Genomic DNA, 17,987 nt, shown 5'->3' with positions numbered 1-17,987 from the left:
CCATTCCCCCTTAAGTTTCACCATTACCGGCCTTCCTGTTAATCCATTCAGGAAATGTTTGCGGTCGAGGGGCAAACTCATCGCTACTATAAGCAAATGCTGTGGGCTACTCGCCGCCAATCCAGCTGTTGTCTGTCCCTCATGACTGGAGTAGCTATGGTTGGGTGCGAATCACGGAGCTTCAATAAATAAATTCTTAAAAAAAAAAAAAAAAGATCATACTTGTATTATGGGGGCTCCACCCTCATGACCTCATCTACACCCTAGTACTTTTCAAAGGCCCCTTTCGTACGTAGTACCATTACAAGGGAGATTGTGGCTGCAACATAGGAATTTTGGGAGGTGGGAGGTGCAGGAACAAAAGCATTCTGTCCATAACAGACATGAAGCGTTTTCTTGTTTAAATTCTTTTTTTAGTTTATTTATTTTGAAAGAGCAGGTGAGCAATTGGGGGGTGGGGGGAGCAGAGAGAGGGAGAAAGATAATCCCAAGCAGGCTCCCTGCTGTCAGCTTGGAGCCAAAGGTGGAGCTTGAACTCACAAACTGTCAGATGGTAATGTGAGCCGAAATCAAAAGTCGTACACTTAACTGACTGAGCCATCAAGGCCCCTCTTGTTTACTTTCTTACCTGCTGTCAGACCTTACAGTGGAAGACAAGATGCAAATATCAAAGACACTTGGCAACAACCTAGTAATCTAAAATTTGAATTGAAAGTAATCAGCATGAACACATGGTTTATTTCTCTTTCACACAAAATGTATATGTATTTTCCAGCTGTGGCCTAGGAGCAATGACCAACCCAATAATAATGAACACGCTAGTGACTAGATTGTGTCTCAGTGTATTATTTCTGATTAAAAAGGACTAGCACTTTATGTAGAAAAAGCTGATTGCAGATGGGGCTAGGAACTGTGCCGGCTGAACCTGGATTACAGTGTTGTAACAGAAAGCAAAGGAGTTCTCCTAGATTATTGGAGTCCTGTCACAAGATGCAGGAGTCAATATGAAGAAGCTTGCATTGACTGACTAAAGATGAGGTATTTGGAGCATCAAAAGGAATTAATGCATTAGATTGATACACTCAAAATATCTATGACTGTGAATTTATGATACTGAAAAGAAGTAAACATTTGGTCCTCTTTGGACAATGCCAGAACGCCAATTCCTTAGTCTGAAAATACAATTGTGAAATAACAATGCCTTTGAACTGCTGAAAGAAGAGATGGAGATGAGGATTTTCATGAAGCTGATTTATTTTGGAACGAAAAGTGCTTTAATGAAAGGTGCTTTAATGAAATTGCTGAAACGAAATGGTACCTTAGAGAAATGTACAGAATGCCTTGCAGATGAAGAGAGGCATTTATGTCCTGGCTAGTACCCTTCCCTTGTAAACTGTGTATTGTCTTGAGGGTTTCATCTCCTTTGCTTCTAGGCTGCTCTTCTACTCTTCTGAGGCGTTGGAGAAAGCCCTGAAGTAAAACAGAGATGCCTGAGTGTGTGCTTAGGGGTGGAAGGAGGCAGAGCAAACCTCACTGTACCTAGGCCTGTCTGCCACAGCTGTGGATGAAATCAGACCCGAGTGAGGGGTTGTGATAAGGGGCACAAAACCATCCGCTGCAGAAGGGATAGAGTCAATTATTTATCCTGTCTTCACTGTACCTACTGTGCTTCAGAGTTACAAATATTTGACAAGGGAAAGTGTTTCTTTGTTTTTAAATAACGCTAGGTTTTTGGGTTTTTTTTTTAATGTTGTTACTTATTTGGGGGAGAGGGGGAGAGAAAGAAAGAGGATTGGAAATGGGCTCTGCGCTGACACCAGAGGACCCGATGTGGGGCTTAAACTCATGAATTGTGAGATTGTAACCTGATAACCTGAGCTGAAGTCAGATGTTTAAGTGCCTGAGCCACGCAGGCACCCTAAGAGAAAGTTTTTGTTTTGTTTTTAATACTGATGGATCAGTTCATTTATTCATTCATTCATTTTATTTTTGAGAGAGGGCACAAGGTAATCCCTGGAGGGGCAGAGGGAGAGAGATAGAGAGCACGCATGAGCGAAATGGGGTTTGAGTTCTACCTGAAGTGGGAGCTCACCCAGTGGGCTCAAACTCATGAACCATGAGATCATGACCTGAGCGAAGTCATGCTTAACACCTGAACCACTCAGGCACCTGAGAAAGTTGTTCTTAATAGAAGAACTCAAGCTAAAAAAAAAAATAAATAAAAAATAAGGCATGATAAAATGAGAAAGTTAGTTTCAACCTTGAATGAAATAATGGATTTAGGTAGTGATCATTCATGATTGCAGCATCACAGAAAGACAGCTAGAGATAACACATCTCCTTGCAGAAGTATAAAACACTGCTTGTGATAAATTATTGTATCTCCCCGAACAAACAACAAGAAAAAACAAATTGAATCTTCAGATCTAATTACTACATTTACAGGGGACAGAGGAGAATACTAAACAGCACCATGGGGGTGTAATTAGCAAAATCCACGCAGTGAAGAATCTATAGGACAAATGACAGGATTTGGGTTTTTTCTCCCCCAAATAAGTTGCAAGGGGGGAAAAAAAAAAAGGAAACATGGGCTATGAGACTAGAATCATAATCAGCCAAATGCAGTGTATAGCTCTTTTGGGATACTGATTGAACAAATTTAATTTTTTTAAATTGTAGAACTGTGACTAGATATTTAATATTAAATTTTTGTTCATTTTTAAGGATTGATAATAGTATTTTGCCTACTTAATCATTTTAAAAGAGAGATGAATATTCATAAGTAAAAGGCATAAGAATGACAAATTTGGTGCAATGAGTACATTCCAGGAGACAGGCATTTGGAGTGGGAGAGAAGCATGGGTAGCTTCAATTGTCTTGTTCTAATTATTTGGGTGGTTGTGTTCCTAGATGTTTTATGCTTTATAATATAAAAATATTACATATCATTGTATATGAAATTCAACATACCAAACAATTACTGAAAATGACACAAAAGGGATACAGTGGATAAAATTCAGAATGAGTAATCATGCAGGATTTATGACCTGTCAAATAAATGGCAAAAAGAACTCTGCACGTATGTACATCTGGTTGGGATCTTTTCTTTCCTTCCCCTCCCCTCCCAAGCTCCACACCCAATGTGGGGCTTGAACTCAGAACCCCAGGTTCGTGAATCACATGCTCTACCAACTAATCTAGCCATGCACCCCTTAACTATCATCAGAATCCTGATACGAATAAGCCAGCTGTACAAAGATATTTATTAAACAACTGAAAATAGAGTGGATATATGATATCAAGGAATTTTTGTTAAACACTTTGAGGAGCAGTGATGGCTTTATAGTTTTGTTTTTTTAAGTTTTAAATGTTTTATTTATTTTTATTTTTTATTTTTTTAAATTTTTTTTTTTTTAACATTTATTTATTTTTGAGACAGAGACAGAGCATGAACAGGGGAGGGGCAGAGAAAGAGGGAGACACAAAATCTGAAACAGGCTCCAGGCTCTGAGCTGTCAGCACAGAGCCCGATGCGGGGCTCGAACCCAGGAACCGTGAGATCATGACCTGAGCTGAAGTCGGACGCTCAACCGACTGAGCCACCCAGGCGCCCCTTAAATGTTTTATTTTTAAGCAATCTCTATACTCAAAACCCCTAAATGAAGAGTTGCGTGCTCTACCGACTTAGCCACCCAGCCATCCTTAAAGATTTTACTTTTAAGTAATTTCTACACTCCATATGGGGCTTGAACTTAAAATCCCAAGATCAAGAGTTGTGTGCTCTACAGACTGAGTCAGCCAGTCAGCCAGTTTTATAGTTATTTAAATTTTTTTAATGTTTTATTTATTTTGAAAGCATGCACATGCTTTCATGAGAGAGGCAGAGGGAAAAAGAGGGAGAAACAGAATCTGAAGCTGACTCCAGGCTCTGAGCTGTCAGCACAGAGCCATATGCGGGGCTTGAACTCACAAACTGTGAGATCATGACCTGAGCTGAAGTCAAAAGCTTAATGGGCTGAGTCATCACGACACCTCTATGGTTATTTTTAAACAAAAGTCCTTTTATAGCTGTTTACTGATGTACTTCTGCATGACAGGCCATGTAAGTGGAACTTGGCTGGTACTGGTTTGAGTTATAGATAAACAAAATAAGGTGATCGTACTTAATAAATGAACCTGGTATGGCATATGGAGGTTGATATTTTTCTAGTTTTATGTAATTTTGAAAATTGTTACAAAATCAGTTTAAATCAGTTGCATTGATTACTAAAGATCTTGAAGATGCTCTTTGGAATCTATGGGAGCTTCTCTGTTGCTCCCTTATTCTGTAATTAAACTTGCTTCTAATAGTATTTTTTCCTAGTAAAGAGTATTGAATTGTCATTATAACTAATATTTCAAGCACAGTAAGCATTTTTGAAGATTTTTATCTCTTAGCTGAGAACTTAAACTTTACCTCATTTTTCCTTGTTGGGGGAAACCTTTAAATTCTATATGATAAAATAAATTGTTAAGGCTTTTTTTTTTTTTTTTAAACAATAGTTGATTAAATGTTCTGGTTTTTCTCTCTCCTTATGAGGTGTAAGAAAATCATTGGAAATGCTAGTAGTTTCTGGTTAGCAGAGCTGTGAATTCTTGTGTTTTTCTTCCCCTTTATAGATGATAATAAATTCTATAATCTATATTTATATAGATTTAAGTATCAGTTGATTGTTTAACTATCAGTTGATTGCTTCTCAGGTGCCAAGCATTGTTCCAGTTTCTGAGAATGAGACACTCTAATTGGTCTCTGTTCTCAAAGTGTGTGTTTCCTATTGTTTTTCAGGTGTATGTCAGGTGGAGGTAGAATACCAACTTAATTTGCTTCCTGATAGTTAAACTGAACTTTAATGATTAGGTAATCATACAGTAGATATGTATCAATATCTATTTTCTTGACTCTTAACTATTTAGGATCAAACCTAAATATAACGTAATGTTAAAAGCTGGGATGGGAGATGAGTGAAGCAAGTGATTGTATTTTTTTTTCTTTTTTAAATGGATGAACTTGACAGGGCCCCTGGGTGGCTCAGTCGGTTAAGCATCTGACTTCAGCTCAGGTCAGGATCTCTTGGTTTGTGAGTTTGAGCCCTGCTTCGGGCTCTGCACTGACAGAATGCTTCACATTCTGTGTCTTCCTCTCTCTCTGCCCCTTGGCTGCTCACATTCTGTGTCTCTCACTCTCAAAAATCAACATTAAAAAAAACAAAAAAATGAATGAACTTGATTTACTTATAGTATTTTTTCATAAAATCTAAACTTGTTTTATTTATTTGTTGGTTTAAAGTGATCTCTACATACAATGTGGGGCTGAGAGTCATGACTGAGATAAAGAGTTGCATGCCCTACCAACTCAGCTAGCCAGGTGCCCTCTGGATTTACTTGTATTAATAGGGGGGAAAACCTAATACTGGGGGGGGGGGGGGGGGGGGAAGAAAAATCACTTGGAAAACTTCTATATAGCAAATTTATATGTAAAAAATGTGGCATGCTTCATGAATTTGCATGTCATCCTTATGCAGGGGACATGCTAACTGCTCTATTGTTTCAGTTTTAGTGTATGTGCTGCCGAAGGGAGCATGGATCACGCAAGTGATGGGGCTTTGTGTACAGCCGACCTGATAAGTACAGTGGGGTGGGATGGATTTTCTCAAGTACTCACCAGGTCAGAAGTTTGTTTTTTTGTGCTGGATGGTGAGAATTCATACCTTTGCTGGGACGCTTGTAATCTTGAGCCTTTTGACTCTTAAACTGGTAAGAAGGGAGCATGGGGTTAGGAGCAGAGTTTTAAATAAGTTACTGACTGATAAGTGGGAAAGAACAACTCTAGATGTGAGAACAGTAACTATATGAAAATAATCCTGATGTTTGTCTAAAATGAAACTTGAGAGAATCCGATAATGGAAACCGGACAGCCGTTTAGGAAAAAATTATTTTGGAGTAACTACCAATAAGTAAATGAATGTTGGATATACATTTTGAAGAATGCTTTGAGAAAACATGGCTAACGGATTACTTCTAATATACGAAAGATGGTATTCTATTCACAGAATTTCTTGGGAGCCCTGTGAGGTAGATACTTGTTTTTGTGATAAGAATAATTACCTGCTAGTTGACCTAAACTCTGTATGTACACTCACAGGTGTACTTGTGGAGAAAATTTTTGGTAATACGTATACCCACAAAAGAGTCCAATGGGGATGAATACTTAGTTACTTAAAACTGTGCTGCTAATTCTTACTGTCAGGTGCTTGAATGAAACTTAGTACTTGCATATGTGTAGTTGGATGTGTGTGGTAAATCTTAACTTCCTTGGTTACTCAGGATAAATAATTACATAATGTTGAGTAATATTTCTGCTGCCTACAGCAATATATAGCAATTGTGTAATCTGTGTATTACACATCTTAGTAGAGTATATTCTTAAAGGCTTTTATGGGAAATATAAAATTTATATATACAGAAGCAGAGCGAGCGCATGTGTCTTGCAGCTTTAACAATTAATAGCACATGAGTTACTATGAAAGAAATCCTAGGCTTAGCATTTCATGTGTAAATTCTGAGACTAAGGTGGTAGTTGAAATTTTTTTCTCTTAAATTGACCTGCTGTCTTACCATCTCTATGGTGTATTGTCCCGGATGATTGTGCTTTGCTTTACGGTCCCATAAAAATAATTTAAAACTGCTTTTTCTTCCTCCTTAGTTTACAAACAGGATGTACCTGAGTTGGGTTAACTTACATGTTGTTTATAGTTCCCTAAGGGATAGGTGGTATCTGGTGTTTGTTCTCGTGCTTTGAGGGGAATGCAAGAGACAAAGGACTAGGTTATGAATCTGATCTTGTGGTTTGCTGTGGTACCTCAAAATAAGTGGGTTATTTGACCAGGAAGGAAACTTCTAATTTTAGAAGTTAAGTAATTTAATTATTTCACTTGATATGTTAAGCCCAGTTGCTAATCTTTTTCTTTTTTTTTTTTTTAATATCTAGTTGACTATAAATTTCTTTCCCTTCTAAGGAGGTGATTTTGTGTGTGGCACCTATGGTACAATCTCACATAATTGATATCTCTTCCTCCCTTCCTCCCTCTGACAGCATTTAAAAAAGGGTAGAAGAAGAGAGGATATATACATTACAGTGAATATTGTATATAATCAATATTATGTGACCTACATATTTACATATGTGGGCATGTGAACTGAGGTCTTTTTTTTTTTTTTTTTTTTTGGTATTGAGATAAGAAAATTTAATGAATCAGAGTGGTTAATAATAATTACACATGCAATGAGTTAAGCAGTATCCAAACGATTTACATACATAAAATACCAAAGAGTTTAATGGACAACACAAAGATTCATATATGTAAGATGCTGAGACATTTACAATTGTGTTAGGTGTCAGTAAAACCATGTAGTAATAAAGTATTTTGTATATATAACAAGTGAATATAAAGAATGCTAAATAACTCTAATAACAAGTTTGAGTGGGTAAGGAGACAAATTGACAGCATTTTTGATGAATAAAGACATGATGCACATTTCCAAATGGCAGCCAAAATAACCTCACTTGGGAAGGTTTTAGGCCTAACAAAGTCCATAAACTTGATGAAGGCAGAAATCTTAAATATATTTTTGAGTATTATGCAATGACAATAGAAACCATCAATTTAAGTGTAATCAAAAAGTAATATCTAGCTAAATGCATATTTCATTTAAGATCTTTTATATAACTACTAGCTAGAGAATTCAAACATGACTTTTTCCTTAAGTTCTTATTTTAATTTGAGTTAGTTAACATACAGTGGTAAGGTCAGGATTTTAATGTTTTTTTTGTACCATGGAGTCCTTTGGTAGCCTGAAAGTTAGGGATATCTTAGGATGTTTTTCAAGGCATAAAATACATAGGATGATAGGAAGTTAATTATTTTGAAATACATTTAGTAAAATGTTAAAACTCATAGTTACAATATGTACTTAACATAGTAAGTTCTAGCAACATATCTAAGTTTAACAGTAATGGGTGTAGATGATAAAGGTCTGCAGCAAGTTATAGTGATACAAAAATATCTGATGTTAATGTCAAAATTACAAGTAGTGTGATTCTACTCAACTTACATGCCAACATTCATAATTAAAGGAGTGCTAAGTTTCATGTAGGGGATAGTGAAAAAATAAATCAGTGGTTTTTACTCCCCCTCCACCCATCCAGATTTCCCAAATCTGTCTATGGTCCCCTTGGCTGTGATCTCAGATTAAGAACATTTGTAGTACGGCCCCATAAATTAAAAATTTTTCTAATGTTTATTTATTCTTGAGAGAGAGAGAGTGAGCACAAGCAGGGGAGGGGCAGAGAGAAAGGGAGACAGAATCTGAAGCAGGCTCCAGGCTCCCGAGCTGTCAGCACAGAGCTTAATGCCGGGCTTGAACTCCCCAACTGTGAGATCATGACCTGAGTTGAAGTTGGAAACCAACTGAGCCACCCAGGCGCCCCAGTGTGGCTTTTAAAATAAGCTGTAATAATCCAATGCTGCTGGATCTCCAAATGGTCTCAGTATGCATCCTGTGATTAACTTTGTCTCCTTTTTCCTTCTTTGGTTGTGTTTTCTTACTGCGAATTGCCTTGTAGTTAATGTAAATATTTTAAAGCATCCATGGTGGCTATTAATGTCTTTGGCTTTCATACTCTTTTTTCTTTTATAAAACATTTTAATTCTTCTGCAGGATCCGGAAACTTCAGATAAGGAATATTCCGCCTCACTTACAGTGGGAGGTAAGAATTTCTATATTTAAAGTTAAGATTTCTGTATTTAAGCTTATTGTTTTTAGTTTTTCGAAGGGTTTTTCTCGTTCCCTCAACTCTGGGTTGTGCTAAAACACAAAATTCTTCTCTCTTGTGTATGTCTTGCTGTGGGCTTTTCTCTGCAGGAGCATAGTGTCTCTTAAAAATCTGCTCATTAAAATAAAAAAAATCTGCTCTTTGATATACTTTAATGGGGTAGTTTTCCTCATTCAGTCCCATCCTAACAGAATCTTGTTTGGGATCTTTCTGATGAGTTCGCCAGTTATATTTAAATATGAACTTCCCTCCTTGGCACATTTTTTAAAGACACCTACCTGCTATTTATACTTTATTTTAAAATGTGAGCTCAGCTTTCTTTTGCTCAGATGGTGGCACTGTAGTAACTGTATAAACAAACCATTTAGCACAGTTGAATAGCCAGTGTCCATAATTGCCAAAGGATAATAATGACATCATGGTTAGAATTTGAGGTATCAGTGGTTGAAGAAATAAAATGTCTTTTGACTCTTGCTGATGATGGAACCTGCAAGTTCTTAAAATTTATTTGGGAGAGATGGTGCAGGGAAAACTCCTCAGTTTGCATGTATTTTTAATATAAAAACAAAGAGTAACTAGCTTTGTGTGTTTCATATTAGTTTTCTGAAATGACATTTGGTGAGTCAGTCACTAAACCAGAACCTTCACCAAAATGCAAAGGATGGTTGAAAGGTTTCTTTTATGGTCAATTAAGGTGTGTTGGTCTGAGGTATGATTCGTCCAATGTCCCAGTTGGTAACAAATCATTTATGCTCATGATATTTTATACAGCATTTATTTTCAGAACAATATAATTGGGTTTAAACTTTGCTGGAAGAGGTGGTTCTTTGATATATACTGAATATTTTCCAAGTTATATAATGTATAGAAAGTGTATTTTTGTAGATGGAAACAGTGACTTTTAAGATTAAACCTAATGGATTTTCCTGTTTTAGATTAACATTGGTTTAGGAACTTGAGTAGCTTGGAGCCTGGGTACCCAAATCAAGTGTCATGGTAATCAAGATTACTGATTGGATCCCCTTATTTTAACATGGGCCATGTTAAATATGAGTTTCTGTTTGAGAACTAAATCTGGTGTAGCTTTCAATGAAATCGTCAAAATGGTAGTCGTCAATTTTAAGTGAGTGAATATTGGCGTACTAGCATATCAGCTGTAGGCAAGTGGCAGTTCATTCATAACATCTCTTCAAATTTAGATTACAGTGACTTCTGAAGCATTTACTTTATTGTATTTTTGGTGGCTTCTCAAGCTTTTAGTTTACTGTATTATTTCTCATTCTGGATAAAATTTAATTTATGAGAATGAATCTTTATTTGCCATATACAACTTTTTCTTTTATATTTCATTTTATCCTCCCACTAATCTTTTGAGGTAAGGTGAAATTGGAGATGTTAACTCCATTTTCAGATGGACAAATATGGGCACAGGATTCAAAGAATTAAGTAGGAATGAATACTAAATTGTAAGCTTGGAACTAGACTTTGAAACTCTTGACCTTTGACCTCTTACATTTTTTAAAAATGTTTGAAATACTGATAAAACCAATTTGGTGAGGAATAGAATGAGTTATTGTGATGTTTCCTTTCCTTGAAGACTTGAATGAACACCATCTGTTACTTCCTTTTTGACATGAGTCACTTTTTATAACGTTTTATTTGTACATACTGAGTATGGTGTCTGTCTTGTGCCAAAGCCTTATCGTAGGCAGTGATAATTTTGGATTTAAAAGTCCAGATTGCCTTTATAATGGAGGGGTTAAACTTTGAATCCACTCATTAATCTTAGTTTCACTGATAATGGAATGGCCAGATGTTGCATACTTCCTGATTTGATGAAATAGCAAATACACAGAAACACAGGTGAAATATTCTTGTCTAAAAAATAGAGATTTGACTGTATTCAATTTCAGTCTAACTTTGAATTACCAAAACTAGAGAGGATAGAGGCACAACTTTAAATGATGCCACGAAGAAACAACTAGTCAAGCCCAGAATGTGAGACATTCCACAGGACAAAAGATACTGTTCTACTAGTCAAACAATGGCATGTTAAAACGCAAGGCAACTGGTAAGGAATAAGTCTTAAAAGGATAACAAAAAAGCAAGTGTATACTTAGAATAAGTGATTGGTGAATCATGTAAATAGTCCCTTCAAGCAGTGTGAAGTATTTAGAAAAGCCTTAGTTTTTTTTGTAGGTGGCCTTTGGGGTCAGACTTGGAATTGTATCCTAGCTTCACTACTTTATAGGTGTGTGATCTCTGAGCAGGTTTTTCTGAGCCTCATTTTCCTAATTTCTAACATCAGGATGAGGATAGTAGCCACCTCATTGGGTTGCTGTAATCCTTTATGGGTTGATGTACACTAAAGCCCTTAAAAAGTGCTTGATATGTATAAATGCACGCTACGTTTTAGCTAGGAAATGAACAACAAATTCACCTCCTCTTAACCTTGAGTTCTGGTGCTTATCTCGGTCAGGTCCAGACTGGAGCCAGCAAACGCTAGGTATTTCATCAGGGGAAATTTAATGTAAAGAATTACACAGGTGCTGGAAGACTGCAAGGGAAAAAAGAGGATCCAGAGGCGGTGGCTGCAGGGAGTAGTTACCATCCTGAAGGCTGAGGTGTCGAAGCAAGAAGTTGAGATGATTAGATCTTTGTAACTTGGAAAGAGAGCCCTGAGTAGTTGAGACTCTGAACAAGGGTTGTAGCTGCTCCCTGGCATAGGGGAGAAAGAAGGGAGGTGATAAAGCTGGTTTTAGGAGTGCCCATGGCATTTAGAGACTGAAACCCACTGCTGATACGAACTGCTGACAAATGGGGGAAGAGCCTGTCTTATCTCCTCCATTGTCTTCCAGTCTGTGAAGCTAATGGAACCATAGGCAAAGGAGTGCTTTTATTTTTATTTGTTTTTAATTTTTTTTAATGTTTATTTATTTTTGAGAGAGAGAGAGAGAGAGAGTGTGTGTGTGTGTGTGTGTGTGTGTGTGTGTGTGTGTGTGTGTGTGAGCGGGAGAGGAGCAGAGAGAGAGGGAGACACAGAATCCAAAGCAGACTCCAGGCTCTCAGCTGTCAGCACAAAGCCTGACACAGGGCTCGAACCCACAAACGAAGATCATGACCTGAGCCGAAGTTGGACGCTCAACCAACTGAGCCACCCGGGCGCCCAAAAGGAGTGCTTTTGAAGAGTGCAGAGTCCTAAGCTCAGCATTGAAAAGTTGAAAGGTGGACCTGGAACCAAGAGCTTAATATCCAGCCAGAGTTCTAACCCACAAGTGAAATTCCTCCCCTGTTCTGCTAGTCCTGTTTTAAGCCATTTTCTGTGAGGTCACTGCAGAGGTGACAGAATCTGGGACCTTGGTAGAAACACTGGATGTGATGCTCTGTGGCATTTTATTAAATCCGTTGCTGGATCATTAATTATTTTATTCCATTATGACTTTTTTTTATATTTGTGTTCGTGTATTTTTTATTTTTTCTTTATATTGCCATATACTGAATGATCAGAAGGGGATTCCTTTCAAGTTCTCTGTGTAGTGCATCTTGCATCCTGGGTATGCCAGGCAGAGGTTAAATGGTTTCTAACTATGTAGTTATGGTTAATGATAAAGCACTTAGGGGCCCTGGATTGGCCAACTGTTTGACTGCTTAAGTGTTTTTGGCAGATAAAAATATGAAGAAACTAACTTTGTGAAGGACCTACTGCTGGAGAATTAGGTGGTTTTGTTTTCCCCCCAGTATGTGGAATGTAGCAGTAGAAGGGAAATAGAAGAAAATTTTGTTTCTCCACCTCCAATCCCCTTGCTTGAGATACTTGGAAGATTTTTGGTGTGACCAAAATGCTAGAAGGGCCACATCTACAAAGAGTCCTGATGGCCTACAGACCTGGGTCCTCAGATGCCCAGAGGGACGTGGACATGAGTGCTAAGGATTTGAGGGGATGCCTTCTTGGACAAACAGCATGGAGGTGTGGGATTGTTAGAGTCCCAGCAGAACCCCGGACTTTAAAAGCCTTTGAGAACACTCGGTTTCTTCTTACTCAATGTCTCAGATGGGCCCCATTTCCTAAATTTAAAGAATCTTTCTGCACTTAAAAAAAAAATTGCCAAAGCCTCAGGAAAGGACTTTTCAAGGAGAATTTTTTTCCAATTTCATTGTCTTACTACTGTCCAATCTAAATAATCAAAATTCCTAATAAGTACTCACAGAACTCCAAAAAGGAGTACCTTCTCTGAAAGAAATGTAAGACTCAATAATTATGTAAATGAAATGTTTTAAAGGTTGAGTTAGGTTCTCATTTTGGGGTTGGGCAGTAATAGTAGAATGATGTTCCCAGAGTTACTGGTTTACTGTCTGGGAAAACAGTCTGCGCTACAGTTAGTTGTCTTCATCTGAGGTGTTGTACATGACGATACCCTGACATTGGCCATGACTGAAGACACTGTATTTTCTAAGGCAAAGATTTGAATATGTATGTGGTCTGACAAATACTTAGCAGGATTGCATACTTTGAAATCACAGTCTTGGTAGAAAATCCAGAATGTATGCTGGCTTTTACCTCAGGGATTGGATATCCAGTTTTTCCTGGACTTAACTGAGCTGGGAAGATGAGTATCTTGAGAAGAAACTAAAGAGATTTCCACAGCGTAAGGTCTGTTTTTGCCATGTGTGTAGTCTGGTGTGATTGAATAAAGGAAGCAGAAGCTGTCTCGCAGGCTAAACATAGGGGATTAAAGGGAGTTTCTTTATAACTAAAAGCATCCTGCATTTGCATCCAGTCTTCCGACATTTATGAGTTGATCTCAGGTTCTTGACATGGAAAACAAGTAACTATTATACTAAAAATGAAAAACCAAAGGTGTAAGTTGGAATATGCAGCATAAAATACGGTTTTCTTCTCCGAGCAGAGTTCTTAATTTTATCTTTCAGAGGTCTTTGTGGTGCTTCATATGAGCTTGAAGCAATTTTTTGGAAGTGAGTGTATCTTGTAAGAAATCTTAGGAGGCTCTGCTTTTGTAGGGCCACAGCACTGCCTTAACAGAACACTTTAGTGTTTGGCTAGTTTGTTTTGAGCCTCATTCCTAGTGACCAGCTTTGGAAAGTTGACTTCTAGGGTAATAGGGAGTGTTAGAACTTTATAGGCTTCCTTCATGATGAAAAGAAGTTTATTCCTTTGTAGTTGGGTGGTGGGGAGTGTTGGGTTAATAGTAAGATATAGTAGGAGGATGTAGCAGAACTTCGAATAAATTACATTCATGTTAGTAGTGTCTATTGTGTGGTAGAAGGGCTAAAGCTTTAGAGAGATGCCTGCATTTCAGACCACAATGAAAGACCTACTCTACTATAAACAAGGTAGAAACCTCAGAAAATGGACCTTTTGTGAGCTGAGGCAAGTACTGCAGAATGGAGAAATTCACATTGCACTTAGAAGAATGCTTAATGGAGGCAAGTTGTAGAGTCAGAAATTTCCATAAGATTAGCTTCCATTAGCTTTGTAAAGCTAGTAGCATCTCAGTGAAGTCTGTTACTTTCTTTCCGTATGGGCTCTGAATGTAGTAAGAAAGAATGATTACAGTAGGACACCTTGGCTGTTCTACTAGGAAGTAGAAATAGCAGTATTGTTAAGCTAGGCTCTAGCAAAAGGGAAACCAAAGGAGTCTTCATTGAGAAAGAAAAAAAGAAGTAAGCAAGAAAGTAGTGATGCCATGTTATCTAGTCTGGGAGGAAGACAACAAAGCTGTAGCATAGTTACCTAAAATTGTTCAAAAAGAGCCCTTATAGTAAGCCTTGGATGAATGTGTCCTGAGAATTGGAAGACTGTCTTGGAGATGGAGGGAGGTGGGATGACTTCCAAGTAAAGAGATTTAGGCCAAGGCCCTGGATGGAGTCAGTCAGGCGAAGTCCCTGGTGGATGTGTTTAGCAGAAGGAATTGTGATTCATCTTCATATGTCCAAGTGCTGATGTGTGTTTGGTGCTCTGGTCAGATGGTGTTTGGTCCATGGTGAATACGTGAATTAATGATGAGCAGAAATTGGATGAGACCAAAGCATTTAAGCATAATTGACAGTGAAAAGCTAACAATACAAGGTACTCAAACAGAAAAATACCTCTCTAGACACAGTGGGGTTGACATTAGCCATGAACTGAAGGAAAAGTCACAGGAGGTGTTGATGTTGATTATTACAAATAACCCATTTAAATGTTGGCTTTTGCAGCAGATATCTTAGCGTTGTAAATAAAGTAGTAGTAGATAAGCAGTGTTCTCTTGGTAGGTGATTTTCAGGCTTTTCTCTTTTCTTCAAAGCACATGGTATGGCAGAATCCTGGTGTACGAATATAAAGACCGAGCTTTTCAAAGGTGGCATAGAACCTTGTCTGCTGGTTCCCTCTTTGGCCCCTGGGGAAGTTTTGTGGGACTGTTTGAAAATCACTATGACAATTAGTATGAACAGTTGTTAGAGCTAGTTGATCTCTACCAAATTTTGAAGGCCCATAAGAGGCAAGTGGAGACCGTTGACACAGACAGGTGATCTTTTTTCCACCACAGCCTGACTCTGAGTACTAGCCTATAAATAGCTGACACTTATTGAACACTTACATGGTAGGTGCTGAATTAACCCGTTTTATCTTCACAACAGTCCCATGTCCCCACTTTACAGATGAGGCAGCTGAGGTACAGAGAGGTGAAGTAACTTGCCCAGGGTCACGCAACTGGAAAGTGGTAGAGTTTCTGCTCTTAATCAGGTTACTCAAACAGAACACTTCCCCCAAAAGGTAAGTTTCTCTTTCTTACAATTATCATCATTTATTTGCTTTCCGCATGCCTCTGAAAGTGTGACAGTGAACTCAATAGAAAAAGGATTCTACCAGGCTTGGAGGAAATATATGGTGATGAGTGATGAATGGGGTTGAACGGCTTATTTGAAGAAGTTACTGGTAAACTTTTAGAGAACCGTGGACAGCGGCGTTCTTTATGCATCAATGCTCTGGGATGGGTTGGACTTGGCCTCATTAGAAATGACTTGGTGTGAGAGGCACGCAGGGAAATGTTACAGGCATACAGGCAGAGTTAACCTATTGCCTGTATATGGACAGTATTTGAGGCAAGTATTTCTGGTCCCAAGGTTCTACCTCCCTGTGTTTACCAATGTCCGTGCACTATGTTGCCTGAACTTGTGTCCTGTGGTTCCATGGATCTTCTGAGATGGTTATCTCAAAGGTTTCTAGGCCCTTTATTTAAACCTTTATTTAAAGGTTTATTTAAATAATAAATTAAACCTTTATTTAAACAATATCAAAAATAAAAATAGGCTAGTATGATAAGGCACCATGTTTTCTGACCTCAGGGTCTTTGTATGTGCTATTTCCTCTGCTAGGACAGTCTTCACTGGACTCAATGTTACTTATTCTTAGACTCGTGTTCCCAAATTCTGCTGTGCGTTAGAATTATCTAGGGAGCTTTAAAAGAATTTTGATGCCCAGACTTGATACCCAGTGTCAGCCATTGTTAATATATGGTGAGCCAGTCCTGTTTTGTTGATAGCTCTACTCTCTTCACCCTTTTCCAGATTATTTTGAAGCTAGACATGATGTGATTTCATTTAGTAAATACTACAATATGTATCTCCAAAAGATAATGTCTCTCTATTAGTTGACTAGGGCTGCTGTAACAAAATAACCACAAATTGCGGGACTTAACAGAAACTTTTAATGTCACAGTTCTGGAGGCTAGAAGTCTAACAAGGTGTTAGTGCACTTGTATTCTTGAGAGTGCTGTTAGGGAAGCATCTGTTCAAGGCTTCTCTCTTCTAGTAGTTCCCTGGCTTGTGGTGGTGAAACTTCAATCTTCATGTGCTATTTTTGCTGTGGGTATGTCTGCGTTCAAATTTCTCTTTTTTAGTATTTTATTTATTTTTTCAATAATGACATAATTGTCATTTATTTATTTATTTATTATTTTATTTTATTTTATTTTTTAAATTTACATCCAAGTTAGCATATAGTGCAACAATGATTTTAGGAGTAGATTCCTTAGTGCCCCTTACCCATTTAGCCCATCCCCCCCTCCCACAACCCCTCCAGTAACCCTCTGTCTGTTCTCCATATTTAAGAGTCTCTTATGCTTTGTCCCCCTCCCTGTTTTTATATTATTTTTGTTTCCCTTCCCTTATGTTCATCTGTTTGTTCTCTTCAAGTCCTCATATGAGTGAAGTCATATATTGTTTGTCTTTCTGTGACTAATTTCACTTAGCATAATACCCTGTAGTTCCATCTGTGTAGTTGCAAATGGCAGGATTTCATTCTTTTTGATTGCTGAGTAATACTCCAGTGTGTGTGTGTGTGTGTGTGTGTGTGTGTGTGTGTGTGTGTGTGTGTGTGTACACACCACATCTTCTTTATCCATTCATTTGGGCTCTTTCCATCCTTTGGCTATTGTCGATAGTGCTGCTATAAACATTGGGGTGCATGTACCCCTTTGAAACAGCATACCTGTATCGCTTGTAGTGCAAGTAATTTCTCTTTTTTCAAAAAGTTTATTTATTTATCTTGAGAGAGGGATAGTGGGACAGGGGCAGAGAGGGAAGGAGAGAGAAAATCCCAAGCAGGTTCTGCACTGTCCATGCAGAGCCTGATATGGGGCTCGAACTCCCAAACCATGAGATCATGACCTGAACCAAAATCAGATACTCAACTGATTGAACCACCCAGATGCCCCAAATTTCTCCTTTTTTGTACATACACCAGTTCTATTGGATTAGGATCCGCCCTAATGACCTCATTTTTTTTTTTTTTTTTTTTTTTTTCTGTTTCGTTTTGAGTAAGCTCTATGCCCAATGTGGGGCATGAACTCATGACCCTGGAGATCAAGAGTCACATGCTCTACTGACTGAGCCAGCCAGGTGTCCCCTAATGACCTAATTTTAACTTGATCTCTATAAAGATGTGGTCTCTAAATATGGTTACAGTCTGAGGTACTGGGAGTTAAGACTTCATCATATGGGGGCGCCTGGGTGGCGCAGTCGGTTAAGCGTCCGTCCGACTTCAGCCAGGTCACGATCTCACGGTCCGTGAGTTCGAGCCCCGCGTCAGGCTCTGGGCTGATGGCTCAGAGCC

The 17,987-nt window shown here is 38.2% G+C and overlaps 1 protein-coding gene and 1 non-coding gene across 2 annotated transcripts in view; one reads left to right on the top strand and one right to left on the bottom strand.

The window, feature by feature from the left end:
- The window catches only part of IGF2BP3 (insulin like growth factor 2 mRNA binding protein 3), a 155,321-nt gene that overhangs the window by 39,783 nt on the left and 97,551 nt on the right, over nt 1–17,987 (top strand). The window contains exon 3 of the mRNA XM_042920208.1: nt 8,758–8,806. Coding sequence (XP_042776142.1) covers nt 8,758–8,806 — 49 coding nt within the window. The remainder of the gene's footprint in view (nt 1–8,757; nt 8,807–17,987) is intronic.
- On the bottom strand, nt 5,517–5,620 carry LOC122214645. The gene has a single exon (XR_006200025.1). It is a non-coding gene; the product is annotated as a U6 spliceosomal RNA (small nuclear RNA).

This window comes from Panthera leo, chromosome A2 (assembly GCF_018350215.1).
Source record: "Panthera leo isolate Ple1 chromosome A2, P.leo_Ple1_pat1.1, whole genome shotgun sequence".
In the NCBI taxonomy this organism is placed as follows: Eukaryota; Metazoa; Chordata; class Mammalia; order Carnivora; family Felidae; genus Panthera; species Panthera leo.
Note: the sequence above shows the minus strand (reverse complement) of the source record. Positions and strands in the feature narration are given on the sequence as shown.